The 16,469-nt window shown below is 35.6% G+C and overlaps 1 protein-coding gene across 2 annotated transcripts; it reads left to right on the top strand.

The window, feature by feature from the left end:
- Nucleotides 1-2,218: 2,218 nt before the first annotated feature.
- LOC114518403 (angiopoietin-1 receptor-like) lies at nucleotides 2,219-15,595 on the top strand. Of its 2 annotated transcripts, none has more exons than XM_028538393.1 (18): nucleotides 2,219-2,512; nucleotides 3,001-3,103; nucleotides 3,638-3,717; nucleotides 3,819-3,985; nucleotides 4,353-4,756; nucleotides 5,063-5,209; nucleotides 5,383-5,685; nucleotides 5,935-6,107; nucleotides 6,220-6,286; nucleotides 6,480-6,650; nucleotides 6,789-6,905; nucleotides 7,027-7,220; nucleotides 7,362-7,487; nucleotides 7,618-7,688; nucleotides 7,776-7,816; nucleotides 14,936-15,032; nucleotides 15,202-15,301; nucleotides 15,424-15,595. In XM_028538393.1, the coding sequence occupies exons 2-18, from the start codon at nucleotides 3,019-3,021 to the stop codon at nucleotides 15,472-15,474; spliced, it is 2,394 nt and encodes a 797-aa protein (XP_028394194.1). In that variant the 5' UTR covers nucleotides 2,219-2,512; nucleotides 3,001-3,018; the 3' UTR covers nucleotides 15,475-15,595. The 2 variants fall into 2 exon arrangements, with proteins under 2 accessions (XP_028394194.1, XP_028394193.1); XM_028538392.1 differs by lacking the exons at nucleotides 14,936-15,032; nucleotides 15,202-15,301; nucleotides 15,424-15,595 and adding exons at nucleotides 7,936-8,032; nucleotides 8,285-8,384; nucleotides 8,600-8,862.
- The last annotated feature ends 874 nt before the right edge of the window (nucleotides 15,596-16,469 follow it).

Genomic DNA, 16,469 nt, shown 5'->3' with positions numbered 1-16,469 from the left:
ACCATATTTATGTCAATATAGCTTCAACTTTAAGTGATCGACATTTGTTGAAATTAGCTGCTGAGGTCGCAAATGGAATGGTTCATCTTTCCTCTCAAAATGTAATTGAATTTATTAGACGCAAATTTTTTTATTTACCACATGGATTCGTTCCAATTTTCCATTCACAATGGGAGAAATTAACCTTTTATAAGGTTATACCATAAATTATACCATATGGACAGAAGCTTAACAGGTAGACGTTAATTAAGATATTTTTTCAGTTTCTTCATCGGGATTTAGCGGCCAGAAATATTCTTCTTGGCCAAGACAATGTGGCGAAAATTTGTGACTTTGGTTTGGCCAGAGATGTTGGAATATATACGAAATACTCAGGTAATCTGCCATGATGAATGACATTGGTTGCCATTAATCATCCAATAGCATCTTTACGTTAGTCAATGATTCATTTTGCAGAATCTTCTTCCAGTGAAATGGATGTCCTTGGAAAGTTTATTTGACGGTGTCTTCACAACTGTAAGCGATGTGTAAGTTCGTCTTTGATGAATGATAAAAAATGCTTTTGCTAAGAGCTCTTTCTTTTTCACTGCGGAACGTCCAATTATCTTATGATTGCCTTTATTTTGATACAGATGGAGCTTTGGTGTTCTTCTCTATGAAATTACAACTCTTGGTGAGTATAGGACGTCTTATCAGAATTGTAAACACCGTACAATGTCAACGTCTGCGAACGCACGTTAATCCAGTTTTACCATAAGAATCATGAAATGACTCGCTGTTTATACATTCAGGTGAGGAACCATACAAGAACATTCCACCACGTGCTATTATCACTCACGTGGAATCAGGAGGTCGAATGTCAAAACCTCCACACTGCTCCAATGAGGTGTAAGTAAAGATGAAGAATTATCATCATATAATTCGTCGCATCGTTAATCTTGTTCATGAAATCGTACTGACCAGGAATACCAGTTTTTCACCATCTATGTGGTCATCGTTGCATGGCAATATTTTGTAACCTAGTTTTTGGCTGTGTCATCAGTCATCTGCACAAGAACTTTTCCCTTTTAGGCTCGTTAGGATCTTTGGGTGCATGATGATATATTAATTTCATTATTTAAAACCAGAGTATAGCGATAATTGCGATGGAAGTTACATCAGGTTGCCGCATGAACTTTTATTCTTTTAGATATGAAATAATGTCAAATTGTTGGAAAATCAATCCAAAGGAGCGACCCACTTTCCCAGAAATATTGCAGGCTCTACGTGATATGCTGAATGATACCGAGGTAGGTTATATAGTTCATGTTTATAGGCATATCATTATTCATCGAACTCCAGAACGGTAAAATTAATTTAGTGTAAAGTTGCTTGTGTAATACTCGCAGATATTTTATTGGTAAAAATGATCAGATAATTGTGACACACCCCCAAAATCGCTGTGAACGATTTAGACCTAACGAGGCAAACCTGCATCTATTGATTTTTGTCCTGCATTTCAGCGTTCGTACATTAATGTTACGCATGTGGAAGACGAATCTCGGTTTGTTTAACCATGTAGTCTAATGGAGTGGTGAATATGGAAGGCATATTAGAAAATACATGAAAGAACGTTTTTTAAAGTTTAGAGTATAGAACATGTAAAAAGCCATCTTCAAGACCAAAAAATCTTTCTCAATTATAGCTAATATAGAGCTTTGTTTGAAGTATGTTATCTATAGATTATTATAGGCCTAGGTAACGTCTTGTATATTACATATATGATATATGCATATTTTTAATAAGGCTAAGCCTTATACTAAGCCAATAATTCTTGAGTTATTTGTCTTAAAGAAGCGACATCACACTACTCTTTTACTACAGACCTTACTGTTAAGTGTCATCGATGCATGAAGTGCATTGTCCGTTTAACGGACTTCCACAATTTATTTGCATGCATATCATACGGGGATGGCAATGACAAAAGAAAGAAACAAAGAACTTTTGAAAGACAGATCTATCTATCTATCCTGTCAACACAGATCTCTTCCTTGTGGTTGTCATTTTGGAGGAAACTCCCTTTAAATGCGAACGACTATACTTTGACTATACTTTTCAGTTTTATTCAATTTTAAAAGAGCCTGGTTACGAATTAATAGGTGATTACCAGGATTTGCTCAGGTTTTATAGACTTCCTGAAAAGTAACCCGATCCCTCCAAAACTGAAGCCAGGGAAATTCTCGACTGTATTAGTGTATACGTGAGGAAATTATCGTTTTTCCGCCTCTATAATCTACACAAGGTTATTTGGTAGAAGCGATATATAAGACAAAAGTTTGAGTCTTCATAATTTGTGATAAAAAGCTGATGAAATATCTTCTGATATACTTCCGTCTTAATCGGGATTCCTGTGTGTCGACTTATAACACTGCCAACACTGGCGGACTGTCCGGTTCCTCGGTTTGTACAGATCGATAAGGCAGATCAGTTACTGATAGAGGGAAGAAGTGTTTCTTACTATTCGACAGGAAAGGTACTAACAATTACTTCGAGGTTTAAAGTTAGCCCGAGTTAGTTCGAGTTATTTAACCGCTATATATATAATTTGCTTATCATAACAAACTCGCCCCGGGCGAGGTCCTGTGTTCGGATTATAAATGTATGAGTCTAGATAAAAGTAAAGGGGAAAAAGTTAATAAGCAATATACAGAAACCTTTCGACTGATACTACTAGAGAAACCTTTGGTAGAGTGAAAATATGGACTGCGGAACTAGGGACGCCATGCATGTCAATCAATTACAATGTTTTTTTTCGACAGTCGTTTAAATTGTAGCCATGCTGCGCAAGTTAGTTTTTCTCTTTTTTAATACCGTTCTTGCATGCATTTTGAAATTAATTTCATCTGAATGACCATAGTCGGAAGGCTGCCTTTTATGCCAGCTAGTACTTCGAACTAATATTATAAGGTTTACCGCTAAAACGGACACAACGCGTTTAACCATCAATATGTTCTGTTTTAGGGATACTGCATATTTGTTATGGTACTACATATCATAATAATGCGGGTGATTTGTACGGTTGCTTTATTTTGCTCGCAGCTAAAAACGGTGTTGGCTGCAAAAGGTAAGTTCTAAATTGTTGAAAACATATAAAGCTTGTCCTGTTTAGATTTGGTATTTTAAGGAATAGGAACTAGATTGCAGAGCGGGATAACTTCAGTCGTGGTCTCGTCTAATGTATTTCAAAAACGTGATATTTTCACCGGAATGTGTGCAAATAATACCTATATAAAGATAAACAATATTACAAATACACGTTTAGAACATAAGAAACTTAGAGAATCTCAAATATATATCAAATTACTGTCAAAAAAGGAAGCATTCAGTTTTTTAAAAGCAGTAAGCTCTCAGTGGGTTGATTCGATGTCATCCTGGATGAATTTCACAAAGGTGGAATTCACCCAGGATGACATTGAATCAACCCACTGAGGAATAATTTTAAAATTCTTAAAAAGAAAAATAAGTTGTAGTGTGTATAAAAGATAGACATGCAGTTATTTTTTTTAATTATAGATAATAATAATTCACAATTAAGTTGAGGTTTGAAGTTCATCACGAAGAATCACTGCCACTGGAATATTTGTTTTTTATTTTACAGAGCAAATTACACCGAAGAACCATTTGACTTTGGATGATTGGAGAGATGTGAATGGCAAACAAGGCGATGTGAAAGAAACGGTTAGTTTTAAATAATACTAACTTTCGGCAACAGCCGTTTATTAGTTCGATATATTCATTTTTTATGCAAAAATCTGGTATTTAATTTTTTTCTTGTTTAGTGGAGCCCTTCAAGCGATGGCAAAGAAATCCTTACAGCAGTCGGTAAACGTGGTGGTGCAAGCTGGTTCATTACACCGAAACTGGATTTACCGAAAACGTCGTATCTCAATATATCAGCATCATGCACACTTAATTGCCAATTAGAACTTTATGGACAAAATGACTAGTAATCTCCTTTATTATATTTATATTCAATATTTTTCTTTAAGTTGGAATGCGGACATTAGTTACATGACAACTATAAAGTCATTACGGACCTTAACACTCCTTGATGATTATGATAGATATTTATGTATTCGCTGAATTTATTATGCTTAATTAATATGAATATTTTCACAATAGTCGACGAGTTTGACATTTATGTGCCTCTTGAATATCTTTTGTACACTACAAATCATATTGAATATCTTTGTACACTATCTGCATGCATGTGCAGAAATATAGGGTCATTTTGACTATATAGCTACATACATTCATTTGAGCCTTCAAAACTCAAAAAAGCATTTACACTGACTTTAATTTTCCTTTCATAGTTCTGCAAAGACAAGCAAATTCCAACCTATAGAAAACGCAACGTTTAGCAACAAAACTACGAAAATCATCACAATCAACACCAGGAAGTCTTACTCTCTTTTACGTATTCTTGCACGGATTCCGTCGTCGTCATCAGGAAAGGAAAGCAGATTCACTATTTACTCTATCAACATGTATTATTATTACTGTGAAGAAAAGACTGAATATAACACAACTTTAAGAAGAGTGAACTCATCCACAGAAGACATTGATAAAACGGTTCAATGTCAAGATAATTCTGTTTCAAGCAACGGTGGAAATAACAGTAACATAATAGCAAAGTGTACACCGCAAGGAGCCTGGGACTTAGATAATGAAACATGTGATTGTTTAAAAGGGTTTGAAGGTTCTGTTAAGTGTTTTCGTGAGTATAAAACCTACGTTTTTTAGCTTTGCTTACATTTTATACTATATTCTGGAGTTGTATTTGCCCAAATCTTTCTACGATGCGTTGTTTTTTCGTGGAAGCACCACGAAATGGCAAACATTCAGATTGTGCGCTGGAATAGGCTCGCCTATGCACGCGCAAACGCCACGAGAACGAAAACATTTCTGGGCTGCCTGATGAAATAATATACAAATTGAAGTCTTTAGTTTTTAAAAGATTCGTGATGTTTCCACAAGATTTTATATGTATTAGTTTCTTTTCATACAGTTGTTCTTGTTAAAGGTTGTCAAAAAGACTTCTACAAAACTACTCTTGGAGATTCACCATGCCAAAAATGTCCTTCGGGTAAAACAAACAATACGATGCACACAGAATGTGATTGTTTAAAACGTCATTATATTGGAGATGATGATAATGGACCATGCTATGGTATGAACAGAAAACATTCATAAATATATCACAGGATTATGGCAAGCACACTTGCTTTTATATATATCTTAGTACAGTGGGAGGAAAAAGTTAGGTTGAAATTTCCACACCACCGGCGGTTACAACTATAATAGCGACGAAATGTTAATATATTTTCTTCCATTTTTCCTTAGCGGTTCCACCTGCAGTCGAGGAGTTGATGGTTAAAAAGGGAAAAACGTCAGTTAAACTTACTTGGAAGAAACCAGAAGTTGACCAATCGTTGTTACATATTGGAAATTTGACATTTACCATCGTATGTGATAATTGCAACAGGTCAAGAACTACATTTTTTCCAGCCAAAACAAACTTAACAACGACGTTCATAAATATCTCTGGATTGGTAACCAACAAGTCCTATACGTTTAAGGTGTTTACAATGAACAGTCTGAAAAATGTCACTTGGAATTATGCTGAGCAATCTGTCACACTTCCAGGTTAGTACAGTACATGTACAAGTCAAGAGTCAAATCAAAAGATTTTTAGGTATGGATTTACGGGTTTTGATCCAAAAATAGAGAAAATCGCCGTACCAGTTACTACTTCAAGTCTTATCATGGAGGAAGTGCCGAGTGTTCCTAGGTACTAGAACAATCCGCAGGAACGTTAATAATATATTATACTACACATATTGTATCGGCAGCACCATGCAAAGTTGGCTAATATATAACCTCATCATGTCTTAGATTACCCAAACCCAACAACACCGTCTTTAGTAACAAAGGCTAACCCGGGTGTTACCAAAATTGGCGGATTAGAAGGTGGATTGATAGGCATTGCTTCTACAATTATTTTTGCTGTCGTTGCATGTCTTTTCATGCGACGAATTCGAAAAAAACAGCGCGAGCGATCTGTAAAGGTAAAAGTTTTTTTAGCTTAATAATTTTGGGTGTCTTTGAATACATATGTACAAGAAGGAGTTTTTCGTTAACTCCAGGAGAAGGAATTCGAGACATCTTGTTTTCTTTAAGGAGCCTGAACCACCACCAATTCCCTCAAAATCGACAACGCTTGAACTGAAAACTCATGTAAACATCGGTAAGAAATTTCACAGATGTGAGTTTATTAGCTATACTGAGGACTCGAGGCAATATGGCCAAGATGTCAACATGTAAATTGTTTCTTAGAGATGATTCACACGAACTCCTACGAATAAGGCATTATAATACTTTTACACTTCTCGTTCTTTGTTTTTTTTTGTGCTGTTCAAATGTTGTCGTTTTACAATCAGTTGCAGAGAGTCACACTCGTGTCGATATATTGAAAGACTGGGAGATCTCACCAAATGATCTGAAGGTGCTGGACAAAAATCTAGGAGCTGGTCAGTTTGGAGTTGTAAAACAAGGCTTATATACACCTAAAAATAGCGATCCAGAGAAAGTTGCTATAAAAATGCTGAGAGGTACTGTATGAGGCAATATACTGTCCCATAGGCATAGTATTAATAATATTATTTATGCGTAGCTAAATTAGCGACTTTGAATGTGCGATACAACTTACGTTTAGCCGACTATAAAGTGAATTCTAACTTTTGTTTTAGAAAACGCCACGGAATCGGATCTGGTGGATCTGCTGGCTGAGATAAAGATCTTGAAAGAAGCGAACAAAGAACAACACCCAAATATCATAAAATTCATTGGAAGCTGCTCATTAAGAGGTGAGTCTGTAAAACGATAATGCAGACGGTGAACCGGAAACCTGTGTATTCAATGCCAGTTCATTTACTTCAATATTCTTTAACTATCCTCTGATTATTTATTCTCTTCTCTTTATTTAAGGGAAACTTCTCATGGTAACGGAGTTTTGTCCTGGAGGAAATCTACGAAAATTTCTGATCAAAAGTAGAATCAGCAATAACCCGAACACTACAACGTCAGATTATGTCAATATAGTTTCGGCGTTGAGCCATCGTCATTTGTTGAAATTAGCTGCTGACGTTGCAAGTGGAATGGTTCATCTTTCCTCACAAAATGTAATTAATTCATTTGAAGCCATTTCTTATTTACAACAACTTAAATTAACTCTCTAAGATTATACCATAGATTATACCATACTGGAGAGATCCTCAAAAGGCAGATAGATTTTAATCAAGATATTTTATGCACGTTTTTAGTTTCTTCATCGGGATTTAGCGGCCAGAGAATGTATTCTTCTTGGTGAAGAGAATGTGGCAAAAATATGTGACTTTGGTTTGGCCAGAGATGTTGGAAGTACTGAGGAATATATACGAAATACTCAGGTAATCTGCCAGGAAGAATACCAATGGTTGCCACGATATTGATAAATCATAGTAAATTAATCAAATTATCATTTGTCATCGATTCATCATCCTATAGCGTCTTTACGTTAGTCAATGATCCATTTTGCAGAATCTTCTTCCAGTGAAATGGATGTCCTTGGAAAGTTTATTTGACGGTGTCTTCACAACTGCAAGTGATGTGTAAGTTCGTCTTGCTTTTGCTGAGAGCTCTTTCTTTTTCACTGTGGAACGTCCAATTACCTTATGATTACCTTTATTTTAATATAGATGGAGCTTTGGTGTTCTTCTCTATGAAATTACAACTCTCGGTGAGTAGGACGTCTTATCAGAATTGTAAACACTGTACAATGTCAACAGAGTCTGCGAACGCACGTTAATTCAGTTTTACGATAAAAATCGTGAAATAACTGGCTGTTTATACACTCAGGTGAGGAACCATACAAGAACATTCCACCACGTGCTGTTATCACTCACGTGGAATCGGGAGGTCGAATGTCAAAACCTCCACATTGCTCCAATGAGGTGTAAGTATGAAGAATTATCATCATATAATTCGTCGTAGCGTTAATCTTGTTCATGAAATCGCGCTGACCAGGAATACCAGTTTATCACCATCGATGTGGTCATCGTTGCATGGAAATATTTTGTAACCTAGTTTTTGGCTGAGTCATCTGCACAAGATGATATCAATTATCAATTTTATTATTTAAAACCAGAGTATAGCGATAATTGCGATGGAATTTATATCAGGTTGCCGTGAACTTTTATTCTTTTAGATATGAAATAATGTCAAATTGTTGGAAAATTAATCCAAAAGAGCGACCCACTTTCCCAGAAATATTGCAGGCTCTACGTGATATGCTGAATGATAGCGAGGTAGGTTATATAGTTCATGTTTATAAGTATATCATTCATCGAACTGCAGAATGGATAAAATTAATTTAGTGTAAAGTTGTTTTTGTAATACCCGCAGCTATTTTATTAGTAAAAATGATCAGATAATTGTGACGCACCTCCAAAATGACTGTAAATGGTTTAGACCCAACGAGGCAACCAAACCTGCATCTATTGATTTTTGTCCTGCATTTCAGCGTTCGTACATTAATGTTACCCATGTGGAAGACGAATCTCGGTTTGTTTAACCATGTAGTCTAATGGAGTGGTCAAGATGGAAGGCATATTAGAAAATACATGAAAAAACGTTTTTTATAAAACGTAAAGGGTATAGAACATGTAAAAAGCCATCTTCAAGACCAAGAAATCTTTCTCAATTATAGCTAATATAGACCTTTGTTTGAAGTATGTTATCTATAGAATATTATAGGCCTAGGTAACGTCTTGTTTATTACATAATACATGCATATATTTTAATAAGGTTATGCAATAATTCTTGAGTTATTTGTGTCTTAACTCTTAAAGAAGCGACATCATTGTTTTTTTATTTACAAAAAATTCACCCATTGAAGAAAATCAGCAGGAAAAAAACCCTGAATTCTATTTCGACTATACTTTTCAGATTTATTCAACCTTAAAAGAGCCTGGTTACGAGATTGGAATGAATAGGTGATTACCAGGATTGCTCAGGTTTTATAGACTTCCTGAAAAGTAACCAGATCCCTCCAAAACTGAAGCCAGGAAAATCATCGACTGTAAAAGTGTATACGTGAGGAAATCATCGTTTTTTCCGCCTCTATAATCTACAGAAGGTTATCTGGTAAAAGCGATATATAAGACAAAAGTTTGAGTCTTCATAATTTGAGATAAAAAGCTGATGAAATATCTTCTGATATACTTCCGTCTTAATTGGGATTCCTGTGTGTCGACTTATAATACTGTCACCACTGGACTGTCCGAAAAATTCTACGGTTTGTACAGATGAGGCAGATCAGTTACTGCTGATAGAAGAGAGAATTGTATCTTACTAATCACCAGGAAAGGTACTAGTAACTACTTTGAGGTTTAAAGTTAGCTCGAGTTAGTTCGAGTTATTTAGCCGCTTTTATAATTTGCTTATCATAATAAACTCGATCGTCCTGTGCGAGGTCCTGTGTTCGGATTATAAATCTATAGTCCTTTGAGTCTATAAAGTAAAGGGGGAAAGTGAAGGGAAAGGTAATAAACAATATACAGAAACCTTTCGACTGATGCCACCAGAGAAACCTTTGGTAGGTAGAAAACATGGATTGCAGAACTGCGGAACTAGGGACCATGCAATGTCAATCAATTACAATGTTTTTTTTCGACAGTCGTTTAAATTGTAGCCATGCTGCGCAAGTTAGTTTTTTTAACCTATATAAATAATAAAACAGGTTTTCTCTTTTTTAATACGTTCTTGCATGCATTTTGAAATTAATTTCATTTGACTGACCATAGTCGGAAGGCTGCTTTTTTATGCCAGTACTTCGAACTAATATTATAAGGTTTACCGCTAAAACGCGTTTAACCATCAAATTAAATTAGCAAACCAAATATGTTCTATTTTAGGGATACTACATATCTGTTGACTGTTGTATATACATGATCATGACCACTGTAATACGGATGATTTGTACGGTTGCTTTATTTTGCTCGCAGCTACAAACGGTGTTGGCTGCGAAAGGTAAGTTGTAAATTGTTGAAAACATATAAAGCTTGTCGTGTTTAGGTTTGGTATTTTAAGGAATAGGAACTAGATTGTGGAACGGGATGACTTCAATTGTCTAATGTATTTAAAAAACGTGATATTTTCACCGGAATCTTATCGTTATATATACTGATAACACGGTTATATACAATTAAAATGTATGAGCAAAAAACTGAAATTTATACATATATATATATATATATATGTGTGCAAATAATACTTACAAATAAATTTCACTGGTCACCCTAGGTGAATCTCACGAAGGTGGACTGTATAATAGAGGAATAGTATAGGCAGTTATTTTAATAATAGATAATAATTAATAGTTCACAATTAAGTTGAGGTTTGAAGTTGAGTCATTGGAATCGCTGAAAATGCCATCGCAGCAATCTCGGTCTTCGCAGTATATTTGTTGTTTTTTACAGAGCAAATTAAACCGAAGTACCATATGACTTTGGATGATTGGAGAGACGCAAATGGCCCACCAGGCGGTGATGTAAAAGACGCGGTTAGTTTACTAACTACTAACTTTTGGTAACAGCCATTTGTTAGTTCAATATTCATTTTTTTAATGCAAAAATCTAGTATTTAATTTTTTTCTTGTTTAGTGGGGTCTCTTATACGATGGCAAAAAAATCTTTACAACAGTCGGTAAAGGTGGTGGCGCAAGCTGGTTCATCACACCGAAACTGGATCTACCAAAAACGTCGTATCTCAATATATCAGCTTCATGCACACTTAATTGCCAATTAGAAGTTTATGGACAAAATGACTAGTAATATACATTTATTATAATTATATTGAATTTTTTCTTTAAGCTGGATTGCGCGGATTAGTTACATGACAACTATAAAGTCATTACGGACCTTAACACTCTTCCAGACATTATGATATTATGTTTAATACAACTTAAAATTCAAATTCAAACTGGAATTTGTTTCTTGCGTCGATATTTTCGATATTTACATGCGGTATAGAAATCATTAATTTAGCTCTATTTCTTTTGTTCTTTAAGCTTTGATTTTGCATAGTGTTGTTAAACTTTTTTTATTAATTTTCTTTTGCTTATAAACAAATTACATGGTGAAGATCACAATCACAAGATATCTATATCTATATTACAACGAATCATGTCTTGTCATTGTCATGTTCACAAACATAGGGTCATTTTCACAAAATACATTTGAGCCTTCAAAACTCAAAAAAGCATTTACACTAACTTTTATTTTCCTTTCATAGTTCTCCAAAGACAAAAAATATCCATTCTATAGAAAACGCAACGTTTAGTAACAAAACTACGAAAATCATCACAATCAACACCAGGAAGTCTTACTCTCTTTTACGTATTCTTGCACGAATTCCGTCGTCGTCATCACAAATGGAAAACAGGTTCACTATTTACTCTATCAACATGTATTACTATTATTGCGAGGAAAATACTGTATATAGCACAACTCTAAGGAGAGTGAACTCATCCACAACGAACATCAATAAAATAATTCAATGTCAATCTAATGCTGTTTCAAGAACAGATGGAAACTCGACAATAACAGTGAGGTGTACTCCTAATGGAATTTGGGACTTTAATAAACAAACATGTGCATGTTTAAAAGGGTTTGAAGGTTCTGCTAAGTGTTCACGTGAGTAAAACCTACGTTTTTTTAGCTTTGCTTACATTTTATACCTCTACTTTCTGCAGTTATATTTGCCCAAACCTTTCCTAGTTTAGATCCCAGGCCAGAATGTTGATTGGCATGACGATGCGTTGCTTGTTCGTGGAAGCACCACGAAATGGCAAAAATTCAGATTGTGCACCTGTGGCTTGAGTCTTAAGCAAAATCAACATACAAGTCTTTAGTTTTTAAAAGATTTGCGATGTTACCACAAGTCAGATGTTATGTGATATGTATTAGTTGCTCTTCATACAGTTTTTCTTGTTAAAGGTTGTCAAAAAGACTTCTACAAAACTACTCTTGGAGATTCATCATGCCAAAAATGTCCTTCGGGTAAAACAAACAACACGATGCACACAAAATGTGATTGCTTAAAATATCATTATATTGGAGATGATGATAATGGACCATGCTATGGTATGAACACAAAACATTCATAAATATATCACAGGATTATGGCAAGCACACTTGCTTGTATATATATCTTAGTACAGTGGGAGGAAAAAGTTAAGTCAGTGAAATTTCTACACCACGTGTTGCTACTATAATAGCGATAAAATGTTTTTATATTTTATTCCATTTTTCCTTAGCGGTTCCACCTGCAGTCGAGGAGTTGCGATTGATGACCAGAAAAGAAGAAACGTCAGTTACACTTGTTTGGGAGAGACCAGAAGTTGACCAATCTTTGTTACATATTGGAAATTTGACGTTTAGCATCGAATGCGATAATTGCGACAAGTCAAAAACTACATTTTTTCCAGCAAAAACAAACTTAACTACGACCTTCATATATATCTCTGGACTGGGAACCAACAAGTCCTATACGTTTAAGGTGTTTACAATGAACAGTCTGAAAAATGTCACTTGGAATTATGCTGAGCAATCTGTGACACTTCCAGGTTAGTTCAGTACATGTACACCGTATGTTAATCAAAAGATGTTCAGGTATGGATTTACGGGTTTTGAGGCAAAAATAGAGAAAGTCGCCATACTTACTACTTCAAGTCTTATCATGGAGGAAGCACCGAGTGCTCCAATTGTTGGCTAATATATAATTTCATCATGTTTCAGATTACCCAAACCCAACAACACCGTCATTAGTGACAAAGGCTAACCCGGGTATTACCAAAACAAAAATTGGCGGATTAGAAGGTGGATTGATAGGCATTGCTTCTACAATTATTTTTGCTGTCGTTGCATGTCTTTTCATGCGACGAATTCGAAATAAACAGCGCGAGCAATCTGTAAAGGTAAAACTTTTTTAGCTTATTTTGCGTGTCTGAATACATCTGCACAAGAAGGAGTTTTTTGTCAGGAGAAGGAATTCGAGAGATTCTTTAGAGATTTCACCAACTGCTTTTGACTCATTTGTTTCTGTTTTAACCAGTCCTCTCTTTTATGTTGGTCATCTTGTTTTCTTTAAGGAGCCTGAACCACCACTAATTCCCTCAAAATCGACAACGTTTGAACTGAAAACGCATGTAAACATCGGTAAGAAATTTCACAGATGTGAGTTTATTAGCTATATAGCTGCTATACTGAGGACTCGAGGCAATATTGCCAAGATGTCAACATGTAAATTGTTTCTTAGAGATGATTCACACGATGATGATTCATACTTTCACACTTCTCGTTCTTTGTTTTTTTGTGCCGTTCAAATGTTGTCGTTTTACAATCAGTTGCAGAGAGTCCCACTCGTGTCGATATATTGAAAGACTGGGAGATCTCGCCACGCGATCTGAAGGTGCTGGACAAAAATCTAGGAGCTGGTCAGTTTGGAGTTGTAAAACAAGGCTTATATACACCTAAAAATAGCGATCCAGAAAAGGTTGCTATAAAAATGTTGAGAGGTACTGTATGAGGCAATATATTGTCCCATAGGCATAGTATTATATATTATTTATGCGTAGCTAAATTAGCGACTTTGAATGTGCGATACAACTTACGTTTAGCCGACTATAAAGTGAATTCTAACTTTTGTTTTAGAAAACGCCACGGAATCGGATCTGGTGGATCTGCTGGCTGAGATAAAGATCTTGAAAGAAGCAAACAAAGAACAACACCCAAATATCATACGATTTATCGGGAAGCTGTCATTAAAGTGAGTCTGTAAAAAGATAATGCAGCCAAATGTATGGTAAACTGGAATCTCGTGTATGCGATGCCAGTTCATTATTCTCCAATTATCCTCTGATTATTTATTCCCTTCTCTTTACTTTTAAGGGAAACTTCTCATGGTAACGGAGTTTTGTCCTGGAGGAAATCTACGAAAATTCCTGATCAAAAGTAGAATCAGCAATAACCCAAACACTGCAACGTCAGATTACGTCAACATAGTTTCGACGTTGAGCCATCGTGATTTGTTGAAATTAGCTGCTGACGTTGCAAGTGGAATGGTTCATCTTTCCTCACAAAATGTAATGAATTCATTTGAAGCCTTTTTCATTTACAACAGCTTAAATTAACTCTCTAAGATTACACCATAGATTATACCAAATTGGAAAGATTCTGAAAACGCAGATGTTAATCAAGATAATTTTATGCCGTTTTTAGTTTCTTCATCGGGATTTAGCCGCCAGAAATATTCTTCTTGGTGAAAACAATGTGGCGAAAATTGGTGACTTTGGTTTGGCCAGAGATGTTGGAAGTACTGAAGAATATATACGAAATACGCAGGTAAGGCTGCTAGGAAGAATACCAATGGTTGCCACGACATTGATGAATCATTTATCTTATAGTAAATTCATCACCTTATCATTTGTCATCTATTCCTCATCCTATAGCGTCTTTACGTTAGTCAATGATTCATTTTGCAGAATCTTCTTCCAGTGAAATGGATGTCCTTGGAAAGTTTATTTGACGGTGTCTTCACAACTGCAAGCGATGTGTAAGTTCGTCTTGCTTTTGCTGAGAGCTCTTTCTTTTTCACTGTGGAACGTCCAATTACCTTATGATTACCTTTATTTTAATATAGATGGAGCTTTGGTGTTCTTCTCTATGAAATTACAACTCTCGGTGAGTAGAACGTCTTATCAGAATTGTAAATACTGTACAATGTCACGGTCTGCGAACGCACGTTAATCCAGTTTTACGTTAAGAATCGTGAAATGACTCGCTGTTTATACATTCAGGTGAAGAACCATACAAGAACATTCCACTACGTGCTGTTATCACTCACGTGGAATCAGGAGGTCGAATGTCAAAACCTCCACATTGCTCCAGTGAGGTGTAAGTAGATATGAAGAATTATCATCATACAATTCTTCGCATTGATAATTTTGTTCATGAAATTGCACTGACCAGTAGTACCAGTTTTTCATCAGTGCAAAAAAACCAGGGTAGCGATAATTGCGATGGAAGCTATATCAGGTTGCCACATGAACTTTCATTCTTTTAGATATGAAATAATGTCAAATTGTTGGAAAATCAATCCAAAGGAGCGACCGACTTTCCCAGAAATATTGCAGGCTTTACGTGATATGCTGAATGATAGAAAGGTAGGCTATATAGTTCATATTTATAGGCATATCATTCATACGCATCTCCAAAATGGCTGTAAATGGTTTAGACCTAACGAGGCAACCAAACCTGCTCTGTTGATTTTTGTCCTGCATTTCAGCGTTCGTACATTAATGTTACCCATGTGGAAGACGAATCTCGGTTTGTTTAACCATGTACTCTAATGGAGTGGTCAAGATGGAAGGCATCTAACATCTAGAGCATTTGAATTCGAATTATTAAAACTCGAATTATCGAAGTTTCAAATAAGGAAAAAAATTACTAAACAACACTAGCACTTTTCTGTTTCCCTTGTTGGTATTAATTTTTCGGATTTCGATTTTCTGGTTAATCTCAAGCATGAAGGTAATAAATGTAATATAATAATTTTAAATAATATAATAATTTGAAATTTCTATAAGCAGGAAAATATACCTACTATATTTTACATGATATATTACACTGCATAATAACTACACTTGTATAATAGGGGATATCTGGAGATATAATGTTTATCGAGGCGGTGATGTTCATTTCACGCGCACTCTTACGAAAAAAGCATGGGCCTAATGAAATAAGATATTTCTCTAGCCACGCAGCTATTATTAAATTGTTACTCATAATATTTTTATAATAGTAATTTTCAATAATAATAATGTCTTAAAAAACCGCATTCTCGTTCCTTAAGCAATACCTTTATATAGAGAATTCCCGTGGAAAATAGAAGCCGACCACTGACTTTCTCTCAGGCAGCATTTCCATACCCATGGGTAACCTAGTATGTTTATACCTGCATCGTGTTAATTAATCGTGGGGCAACGTCGGCAATTCTCAACAATGCTGACGCGGGGTTGACGCGGGGTTACGCGAAACGTGAATAGTTCCGCAATAAGTTCGGCGTTGTATTGGCTATATCGTTGCTAAGGGCAAATGAACACCGCATATAGCGCATATGAACACCGCACATCACAAGAGTGATGCTGCCGCCCGGCATCTACTAAATTACTCGTATAAATCATTTGCATCTTTTTGTTGTTGACCTATTTTGACAGCCATTATAAGCTGAATCACTTGAAAGAGCTATGCGTGTTCATTGGCCAGTTGGTTTAAGCCGAGACCTATCTTTTGCTAGGCTGACATAAGACATTCGCGAGCTAAGTCGTTAAT

The sequence above is a fragment of the Dendronephthya gigantea genome, unplaced genomic scaffold, assembly GCF_004324835.1.
Source record: "Dendronephthya gigantea isolate DGI-Jeju-01 unplaced genomic scaffold, DenGig_1.0 000010F, whole genome shotgun sequence".
Taxonomy (NCBI): Eukaryota; Metazoa; Cnidaria; class Anthozoa; order Malacalcyonacea; family Nephtheidae; genus Dendronephthya; species Dendronephthya gigantea.
The sequence above is the reverse complement of the archived record's forward strand: the minus strand, read 5'-3'. Positions and strand labels throughout refer to the sequence as shown.

Coding starts and splice junctions, on each gene's coding strand:
- LOC114518403 (XM_028538393.1), top strand. CDS start 3,019: ATGGTACTACATATCATAATAATGCGGGTGATTTGTACGGTTGCTTTA. Junction 3,718..3,818: donor AAGGCGATGTGAAAGAAACG/GTTAGTTTTAAA, acceptor TTTCTTGTTTAG/TGGAGCCCTTCAAGCGATGG. Junction 5,210..5,382: donor TGATAATGGACCATGCTATG/GTATGAACAGAA, acceptor ATTTTTCCTTAG/CGGTTCCACCTGCAGTCGAG.